Here is a 10,954-nt window from a genome sequence, read left to right on the forward strand (position 1 = left end):
GAGTCGGAGTCGGAAGATTTTTGTACCGACTCCACAGCCCTGCTTAACGTCGCATCAAATGCAACGTCTTAGTGTGAAAGAGCCCTAATGGTTATTATGCTGTTGCATATCTATTATAGCAGACAGGAAGTTCAGAGTTCAGGTCCACTTTTAGGCCTCTTTCACAGTGGGACGTTGCGTTTGATGCAACATTAAAGTTGCACAACGTGCTACTAACGCAGCGCATGTAGGTTATGAAATTGGACATTATTTTGCACTGTGTTGTGTCTATTGGTGCGCCGTTTTGTCGCTTACTGATGGAACGAAAACCGCGCATGCGTTACATTTAAAAAAAACATTACTGAGCATGTGCAACACACATAACGCAGCAGATACATTGCTAAACGCACAGCATGCAGCACTTTTTAATAACGCTACACATTACACACTAACGCAATGTGTGCACTGTGAATGTCGCACAGACTTTGCATTGCTGTGCGTTACTCTGCGTTAAAGTATTTTATAACGTGCAACTTTAACATCACACTGTGAAAGAGCCCTAAAAGTTATGGGTGCCTTCACAGCGTTATTAAAGGGAGTAGTAGTGCGTAAAATTTACTCCAAGTAAAAACCGACCTACATTTGGCTGTGTTAAGGTGTGCACGAACCTTTGATGTCTGTCGCCCATCGGGGATCTGGATCAGATGGGTGACATTGCTGGCTGGCCAGCAGACTCAAGGAGTAAGAAGAACAACGGAGCAGCGTGTGTGTGACATCAAGCAGTGGGCGGAGGAGCGGACAACAGGATCACTCGTCGTTGGGGACGAGTAGATCCGCTGGGCGGATCACTTGCACGTCATGAACGTCAGTACACAAGCATGATTTTCGGCTGAGGTAGTCATTTCAGCCGCCTCAGTCAAGCATGTGTATGAGGCTTTAGGGGTGGAGAGGGGAGGGTTAGTGTTGGGAGTAAAGGAGGGAAAGGTTAGTGCTGAGAGTGGAGAGGGAGGTTAGTACTAGGTGAACAGAGGGGAGGTAAGTATTAGCATAGGAAAGAGAGAGGGAGGGAGAGAGAGAGAGAAAATGGAGGTGATGTCAGGCTAATTACTGTAGACCTAAAAGTACTCAGAAATACAGATACATGCATATGCTGAAAAAGGGTACCACGGCAATTTGGACATTGGGGGAAAGCAGCTAGTAGAAAAGAGACAGCTTAGCTACCTATATTGGGGGTGGCCATACTTATACTGAGGGGGGAACTCGATAAGTTAAGGGGACCCAGAGGGAAATCTTATAGACCAATGGTTGCTCCCTGATTGTGTCAGTTTAGTCGCTTTCACTAATTTGTAAGAAATAGCAGACCCGGCAGGAAACGCTATGACTATACTAAAGAATCCACACCTCCACACCCTTGTGTCAGTCCAGGGCTCCTGGAACTGAGTGCCGGTGCTGGTCACTCACAGGTACACCGCTCCTGTGCTGAGCCAATGCCAAGAAACAAACACAGAGACCGCACTCAGAAAGCTATTCAATCACTGTATTGAAAAATCAGAGCGAACAGAGGCACACAACTTTTCGGGCGTAGCCCTTCCTCAGGTGTGCCACACCCATCACCAGTGTCACCTTTACACCCCACCCATAACATCACATGATCAATCACATATATACAATACTAGCTGATTGCCCGGCATTGCCCGGGAATATATTTGGCTGGTGTCGGCTCCACCCACTTTTTCTAACCCTAACAAATTAATCAATGACCAAGTTTGTGAGCTTTGTGGTCTTTGGCATCAATAATTTGTATTGAAATGAAAACATTTGATGGGTTGTTTGTGGCTCCACCCCCTTTTCTGAATTTGAACCCCAGTCACCCAATGACCTACTGTACCAGGTTTGAGGCCTGTGCCATTAACAGTGCAAGAATGGTAGCAATTAAATATTCCACTTGAAAAGCAATAGGTGAAGCTTTATACACTATTGTAGGCTCCACCCACTTTTCTGAATATTAATCCCATTCACTGAGTGAGCAACAGTGCAAAGTTTAAGAACCCTTCAATTAACAGTGTAAGAATTGCTGCAATTTACATTTTCCCAGTGAAATTTGTATTTGTCTCCACCCACTGATGACCCGGCATTGCCCGGGTATGTATTTGACAGGTGTTGGTTCCGCCCACTTCTTCTAACCCTAACGCACAAACACTCAATGACCAAGTTTGTGAGCTTTGGGGTCTTTAGCATCAATAATTTGTATATTCCCATAGAAATTAAACAAATCAGATTGGCTGCTTGTGGCTCTGCTCCTCTCCAGCATTTGAACCCCAGTCACTCAATGACCAACTGTAGCAGGTTTGAGGCATCTGCTATTACCAGTGTAAAAATGGCAGCAATTTAAATATTCCCCTTGAAAATCGACAGGTGAATTTTGATTGGCTATTATATGCTCCACCCACTTCCCTGAATATTAATCTCAGTCACCCAGTGACCATCTGGGTAAAGCTTGGGAACCCTGCCATTAACAGTGTAAGAAGGCCTGCAGTCTACATTTTCCCAGTGAAATTTGGTTTTGGCTCTGCCTTCTTTTTGTCACCTGGACATACAGCCACTCCAAGACATACAGCCAGTGACCAAGTTTATGAGCTTTGGGGTCCTTGGCATCAATAATTTGTATTTTCCAAGAAATGAAACTGTTTGTGGCTCTGTCCCCTTTTCTGAATTTGAACCCCAATGACTAACTGTACCAGGTTTGAGGCTTGTGCCATTAACAGTGCAATAATGGCAGAAATTTTAATATTCCCCTTGAAAATCAACAGGTGATTTTGATTGGCTTTTTTAGGCTCCACCCACTTTTATGAATCTTAATCCCAGTCACCCAGTAACCAATTGTGCAAAGTTTGAGAACCCTGCCATTAACAGTGAAGAAGAGCTGCAGTTTACAATTTCCCAGAAAATCTGTTTTTGACTCCACCTACTTTTTGTAACCTTGACACACAGTCAACCAAGTTTGTGAGCTTTTGGGTTCCAGGCATCAAAATTGTGTGAATGGAAGCAGTTTATCCAAAAAAAGCAAATCTGATTGGATTTTTGTGGCTCCACCCCTTTAGTGAATTTGAACCACAGTCACTTGATGATCGACTGTAGCAGGTTTGAGGCCTGTGCCATTAACAGTGTAAGAATGACAGCAGTTTCAATATTCCCCTTGAAAATCAATAGGTGAATTTTGATTGGCTCTTGTAGGCTCCACCTACGTTTTTGGCCCACTCCCTTTTCAGAATTTAAACCCCAGTCTCCCAGTGACTGACTGTACCAGATTTGAGGCCTGTGCCATTAAGAGTGTATGAATAGCAGCAATGTAATTATTCCCCTTGAAAATCAAAAGGTGAATTTTGATTGGCTGTTGTAGGCTACACCCACTTTCCTGAATATTAGTCCCAGTCACCCAGTGGCAAACTGTGTCAAGTTTGAGAACCCTGCCAATAACAGAATGGCTGAAATCAATTTAAAAAATCTGATTGGCTGTTTGTGGCTCCACCCACTTTAGTGAATTTGGACCCCAGTCACCCAATAACTGACTGTATCAGGTTTGAGACCTCTGCCATTAAAGGATACCACAGCTGAATAAACAGATAACTCCAGTGTGTGGGGGGTCAAAAGTACATACTGTGACCTCCTCCAGCCCCCTCCGTCTGCCGCTGTTCGTGCACTATTCATGCCGGTGTCCCGGCGACTTGCTTGACCCTTGACCTGAACATATTTCTTCCCTCTTCACTTCTGACCGGCGCATAGCTTTCGGCTCAGAAGCACGCTGTCCTCTCCGTCTAATCTGGGCTGCGTGTGCGCTCCATTACACCAAGCGTCACATGATTAGCATGTGACGCTTGGTGTATTGGAACACACACGCAGCCCAGATTAGACGGAGTAAAATGTAATGTAAATGTTCCCCCTTGAAAATCAATAGGTACATTTTGATTGGCTGTTTTTAGGCTCCACCCACATTTCTGAATATTAATCCCAGTCACCCAGTGGCCAACTGTGTCAAGTTTGGGAACCCTGCCATGTAAAAAAATAAGTTGTTGGCGCACACTTTTTCTAACCTTGACATACAGTCACTCTATAAGTTTATCAGCTTTGGGGTTCTTGGTATCAATACTTTGTATATTCCCATTGAAAAAAAAAACAAATCTGATTGGCTGTGTGTGGCTCCGTCCCCTTTCTGAATTTGAACCCTAATCACCCAGTGACTGACTGTACCAGGTTTGAGGCATCTGCTATTAACAGTATAAGAATGGTAGCAGCTTAAATATTCCCTTTGAAAATCGAAAGGTGAATTTCTATTGGCTGTTGTAGGCTCCACCTACCTTCCAAATTCTTAATCTCATTCACCCAGTGACCAACTGTGCAAAGTTTGAGAGCCCTGCCATTAACGGTGTAAGAATGCCTACAGTTTATATTTTCCTAGTCAAATTTGTTTTTTGGCTCCGCCCACTTTTTGTAACCTGGACACACAGTCACTCAAATACCAAGTTTGTGAGCTTTCAGGTTCCTGGCATCAAAAATGTGTGAATGGAAGCAGTTTATCCACCAAGGAAATCTGATTGGCTGTTTGTGGCCCCGCCCCTTTAGTGAAGTTGGACCCCAGTTCCCAAAGACACACTGTAGGAAGTTTGAATCCTCTGCCATTAACAGTGTAAGAATGACAGCAGTTTAAATATTCTATTCCCCTTGAAAATCAATAGGTGAATTTTGATTGGCTTTTTTAGGCTCCACCCACTTTCTTGAATCTTAATCGCATTCACCCAGTGACCAACTGTGGCAAGTTTGAGAACCCTGCGATTAACAGTGTAAGAATGGTTGCAGTTTACATTTTCCCATTTAAAATGAACGGCTGAAATTTGATTGGCTGTTTTATGCTCCGCCCACTTTTCCTGGATTTGTAACCTCGGTCACCAAGTGACCAACTGTGCAAAGTGTGGGGACTGTGGCTCGATTACTGTGAGAATGGCAGCCTTTTACATTTTTTCCATTGACTTGAATGGGTGAAATATGATTCGCTGTTTGTAGCTCCGCCCAGGTGTGCAGGGGGGCCGCGAGACCCCCAGAACATATTATCCCAGGTAGTAAGGGATCTGTGTACCAAGTTTCGTTCAAATCAGTCAAGCCGTTTTCGTGTGATCGCGGCACATACACACACACACACACATACATACATACATACATCCTATTTTATATATATAGAAAAGAGGAACTACACATATGCTAGTGATGGGAATTCCGGCTCTTCTCGGAGAATCGGCTTCCATTAAAGAGCCGGCTCTTACGGCTCTGAATCGGCTCTTCATTAAATATCACTAGACACCACTCAGAATCGGAGTAAAAGCCCCGCCCCCATCTCCATGACAACCCCAGACTGCTTCTCTGACTGGGGCAATCCCTCCTGCTACTGCTCTGCCCCATACACTCCTACAAGCTGCAAGAGGAGGACTACATCTCCCAGCATGCCTCAGCGCCCTTTATTACACAGCAACTCAGAGCTGTGTGGGGCGGCTGAGGCATCGGCTCTTTCAAAACTGAGAACCGACTGAAAAACTGAGAACCGACTCTTGTCGTTCGCAGCAAAGAGCCGGCTCTTAGAGCCGGCTCGTTCGCGAACGACCCATCACTAACATATGCGTCTACCTCAAAACATAACTGAGTTAGGCCACCCTACTATGCATAGTTCAAACAAACCAACTTTCTGTGATAATTACATATTCAATTACTAGCTTTCAAACATTTTAATGCCTCAAGCTGCAATAGAAGTGATAGGAAAAAACTTCTATTTCAGCTTGAGGCGAGATGGATTAGGAAATTTAATTGTATACAGCCTAATGGCCTGAATGAGAATTTGAGTCTAAAGTGCTTCCTGTGATGTTCTTTTTCCCTTTAGGTTCTACATGGTTGCCCGTCGATATCCAATACAGGACTTTGTGAAATGGGTATCGTTACAATGTTTAAAAGCTAGTAATTGAATATGTAATTATCACAGAAAGTTGGTTTGTTTGAACTATGCATAGTAGGGTGGCCTAACTCAGCTATGTATTGAGGTAGACGCATATGTGTAGTTCCTCTTTTATTGTATATATGTGATTGATCATGTGATGTTATGGGTGGGGTATAAAAGTGTCACTAGTGATGGGTGTGGCACACCTGAGGAAGGGCTACGCCGAAACGTTGTGTGCCTCTGTTCGCTCTGATTTTTCAATACAGTGATTCAAACGCTATGACTATGTTCCCACCTGCTTCCGGAACATGCGCGACCAGTGGGAGCGGACAGTATTCTATCCACTCTGATGGTCCGCAGTAATCCGGCTGGAGCACAGGGCAGATGCGCTTCCCTAAAGCCTATATGGGGAACGCGTTCGCCTGGCCCAGGATTATTGCGGACTGCAAAGATCCGTTGCGGCGTTACAAGTGTGAACGGTACAGTTCCTTCCGTTTTCCACTCTCTGCTTAGCAATGAGTGGTGAACGGACAAAAAAAGTCAGTTCTCTGCTCTAGTGGGAACAGAGCCTAACAGTAAAATTTCATCCCAGCAGCCTTCAGGCACAGCTCTAGATTTGGCTGCTGCCTATTACGTTGATGGTATGGATAGTGTTTCCTGCCGAGTCCCCTATTTCTTACAAACTAGTGGTCGCGAGCAGGAAGCGGCTGTGGGCTCCCTCAATTAGACTAGAGCAGCCTTTGGTTATCTATTATTAGGGGAGAAGGTAGGGTCCTCTGACTGGAGGAGTAAGGCCTCGTTCAGACTATACGCGCTGCCGTGCGCATTTTGGCAGCGGGCATAGTGTGCGACACGCAAGAACGGTAGAAGGGCATAGAAAGCCCTTCTACCGTTCCCATCATATGCGCTGCGTGGCAGCGCGATTGCGCTATCGCGTACTGCACGCATTTTTGTGAATCGCATCGCAGATCCCATTCATTGTAATGAATGGGATCTGCAGCGCATAGGAGCGCAGATGGCGTGCGATCGGACGCGTTGCGTTCCGATCGCACAGCCATCTGCGCTAAATGATGTGAACGAGGCCATTCTGCCCCATACAGGGCCTGTAATAGCATTCTGCCCCATATCTAGTGATACAGGGCCAGTAATAGCATTCTGCCCAATATCTAGTGATACAGCGCGCCGCGGCGAAAAGTGGGAAGGAGTGAGGAGCACGCAGCGGCGAAGACTGGGGGAGGGGGGCTGCGGCGCGCGCAGCGCGCCGCGCCGAAAAAATGGGCGTGGCCATGACATTGTATGGGCGGAGCTAACGTAATGATGTAACAGCGAGGCATAAGAAAGCAGTGTTTACGCCATGATGTGGACAAACGAGACTTTGTATCATGGGTGTGCAGAAACTGTGTGATGCTAATAGTATACCGTAACCACAAAGCAGCAAACATAGCCATCTATAACCATTAAATAATAAATGCAGTAACAGTTACCCCGGACACCAGAAAATAAACGCAATAGGCAACATGTCAGTATAAAATAAATGCAATGCGGGCAAACATGTCAGTACAAAATAAACGCAATGCGGGCAACATGTCAGTACAAAATAAACGCACTGCGGGCAAACATTTCGCCAGAAAAGAAACAATGCGGGCAAACAATAACATTTCACTAGAAAAGAAACAATGCGGGCAAACATTTCACCAGAAAAGAAACAATGCGGGCAAACATTTCACCAGAAAAGAAACAATGCGGGCAAACATTTCACCTGGAAAAGAAACAATGCGGGCAAACATTTCACCAGAAAAGAAACAATGCGGGCAAACATTTCACCTGGAAAAGAAACAATGCGGGCAAACATTTCACCAGAAAAGAAACAATGCGGGCAAACATTTCACCTGGAAAAGAAACAATGCGGGCAAACATTTCACCAGAAAAGAAACAATGCGGGCAAACATTTCACCTGGAAAAGAAACAATGCGGGCAAACATTTCACCTGGAAAAGAAACAATGCGGGCAAACATTTCACCAGAAAAGAAACAATGCGGGCAAACATTTCACCTGGAAAAGAAACAATGCGGGCAAACATTTCACCTGGAAAAGAAACAATGCGGGCAAACATTTCACCTGGAAAAGAAACAATGCGGGCAAACATTTCACCTGGAAAAGAAAGCATTTACTCACCTGGCAGAAGTGTCCGGCCTCTGGCGCGCTGCTCCGTCCCGGGACCGTCTTCCTCCTCCTGCTCTTCTCTCCCGCGCTGACAGGGCTACGGCAAGATGGCGCCCGAAGCCCTGTACTAGTGACACAAATAGGTCTCCAGTACAGGGCTTCGGCAGCCATCTTGCCTTAGCCCTGCTCGCCTGCCGGTGTCGGAAACAGACACCGGAAGAGGAGGCTGGAGCGGGGCTGCGGGCAATGAACTGGCACGGCGTCTATAGACGCCGCTGCCAGTTCATTGAGGAGAGAGTGGCCAGAGTCCCGAGGCCGGGACGTCCCGCTGCTGAAAGCGGGACGTTTCCCGGGACCTCATTAAGCCTGGGACAGCGGACCCCGAATCCGGGACGTGTCCCGGGCAATCCGGGACGTCTGGTCACTCTACACAGGACCAGTAATAGCATTCTGCCCCATATCTAGTGATACAGGGCCAGTAACAGCATTCTGCCCCATATCTAGTGATACAGGGCCTGTAATAGCATTCTGCCCCATATCTAGTGATGCAGGGCCAGTAATAGCATTCTGCCCCATATCTAGGGATACAGGTACTGCATTCTGCCCCATATCTAGAGATACAGGGCCTGTCATGCAGCCCCGATCAGCGGTTGGTCAGATCAAGTCTCGCGGCCTCTAGGCTCCTCCCAGCACTCACCAGTCTCTCAGGCTGCGCTGCAGCTTCCCGATCCGTTCATCCATCCCGGTGCCATCACCGACTGCACCCGCGGCTCCCATCATCTCCCTCCTACCGGTGTCCCGCCGTGTACTATCCCCCATTCACACAACAGTGCATCACTGAAATTCTACCCACAATCCTGCGCGATGTGCTACGGCTGCGGGTAGCCATGGAAACGAGGGAAGCAATGCGCCGTCACATGATTGTAGAACTGATCACGTGGTTCTTGTTTCATTTTGTGCTGCTTGCGGCTCTTCTGAACGTTCTGTAACGACACTAGTTACAGTAGGAGGGACTGAACAGCCACATCTTGCTTTTGAAAGTGTTCCTTTTCGTAGCTTGCGCGTGTATCATAGCATAGCATTTCTTTTTTTGAGAATAATGGCATTATTTGATGCCATATAATAATTCACAGTGCATTGAAGGGACATGGAGGCACCAAATGAAATTCTTTTTAAAGCCAATGGGTACCGTTTCCATAGCTCCCAACTGTCCCTCTTTCAGAGGGACAGTCCCTCATTGGGAGCCCTGTCCCTCTTTCCTCCTCATTTGTCCCTTTTTCAGGACTTTGTCCCTCTTTCTATGTAAATATATGTATTTCTCTACTAAAAAATGTATTTGATTGACTCTAAACTTTATTCCCATCCTTTAAATTGATATATTACTAATTGTAAAATGTTACTATGAAGGAAAATGAACCAGGATAGAAAGGACCAGTGTGGTTTGCTTTATAAAACAATATATTTTTCTTATGAAATCTTTTTGGTATGTGTGACTAGGGTTGTGACAGGGGCGTGGCCAGGGGTGTGGCTTAAGTGTCCCTCTTTCTCATCTCAAAAAGTTGGGAGGTATGCGTTTCTAAAAAGAAAAAGTTAGATACTCACCAAAGGACAGGGAAGGCTCGGTCCTAATGAGCCTTCCCTCTCCTCTCCCGGTGGCCTCGGTGCTGCGCTGGCTCCCCCGTTCGCGTCCGCCCCCGCAGGGACTTCGGAGGTCTTCGGGAGCACTCGGGCTTCCGAAGACGGGCCGCTCCTTACTACGTACGCGCGAGCGCGTCATAGAGGGCGCTCGCGCATGCGTAGTATGGAGCGGCCGCGTCATCGGGAGCCCGAGTGCTCCCGAAGGCTTCCGAAAGCTCCCTTCGGCATGCGGAAGTGGCAGTATTTGACCGAACTGGTCGAATACTGCCACGGGGGATCCTGCGTGGGACCGGGCACCGGGAGAGGAGAGGGAAGGCTCATTAGGACCGAGCCTTCCCTCTCCTTAAGTGAGTATCTGACTTTTTGTTTTTAAAACCGGTAAACATTCACTTTAAAGAGAACCCGAGGTGGGTTTGATAGATCATACTAGGACACAGGCACGTTCTGTATACAATGACCAGCTTCTGTGTCCTTCCAACGTTCCTCCAGCCCTCTCCCCTTGCTGTCCCCCATTAAATAAAGCTCCAGGCTAGAGACAAGCAGATTGTCGCTAGCCTGTTATTTACCTCTGCCTGTCATTCACCAGGCGCTCCCCTTTCTGTATAGCACGACTCCCCGCCTGTGTTCTTTCCCTCCCCGCCTCCAATCGGCCTACGGAGGCAGGGAGGGAAGGGATACAGACAAGGAACCGCGCTATACAGGAGGCTGGGGAGCGGTGGTTAATGACAGGCAGAGGTAAATAGCAGGCTAGCGACCATCTGCGTGTCACTAGCCTGGCACTTTTTTTAAATTGAGAACAGTGTTGCCAACCGCCCGTAAATATACGGGCATACTGTAAATTTTGTTACAAATTTGGCTGCCCATGAATATCGTAAGGAATTCAGCAGCGTCCGTAAGTGCGGCCAATCGGCCGCCCTGTGAGCAGGAGGAGAGCAGCGCAGAGAAGAGGAAGAGCGGTGGGCACAGCGGTGGGGAAGGGGGGATGTCTCCCCCCCCCTTCCCTCACCTTAGGGCTCCCCCTCCCTCGCTCTTCCCTCCAGAACTAAGTCTTGTGTGGCAGCGGCGGAACTTACCTCCGTCTCGTTCCAAGTGCCGTAAGTTCTGGTGCCGCTGCTCTGGTCTAGACCAGACTAGCGTCAAATGCAGAGGGACCATCCCGCGCCTGCAACGAGATGGAGGTAAGTTCCGCCCACTGCC

At 47.2% G+C, this 10,954-nt stretch overlaps 1 protein-coding gene across 2 annotated transcripts in view; it reads right to left on the reverse strand.

Moving 5' to 3' along the window:
• KIZ (kizuna centrosomal protein) overlaps positions 1-9,013 on the reverse strand; it is a 211,252-nt gene extending 202,239 nt beyond the window's left edge. Inside the window, exon 1 of one of the 2 annotated variants that reach the window (XM_068232433.1) lies at positions 8,817-9,013. In XM_068232433.1, coding sequence (XP_068088534.1) covers positions 8,817-8,938 — 122 coding nt within the window. In that variant the 5' untranslated portion in view covers positions 8,939-9,013. Of the gene's footprint in view, positions 1-8,131; positions 8,271-8,816 lie in introns of those variants that run through there. The other variant, XM_068232434.1, reaches the window with a different exon arrangement.
• Positions 9,014-10,954: the final 1,941 nt, after the last annotated feature.

This window comes from Hyperolius riggenbachi, chromosome 4 (genome assembly GCF_040937935.1).
Source record: "Hyperolius riggenbachi isolate aHypRig1 chromosome 4, aHypRig1.pri, whole genome shotgun sequence".
Lineage (NCBI taxonomy): Eukaryota > Metazoa > Chordata > Amphibia > Anura > Hyperoliidae > Hyperolius > Hyperolius riggenbachi.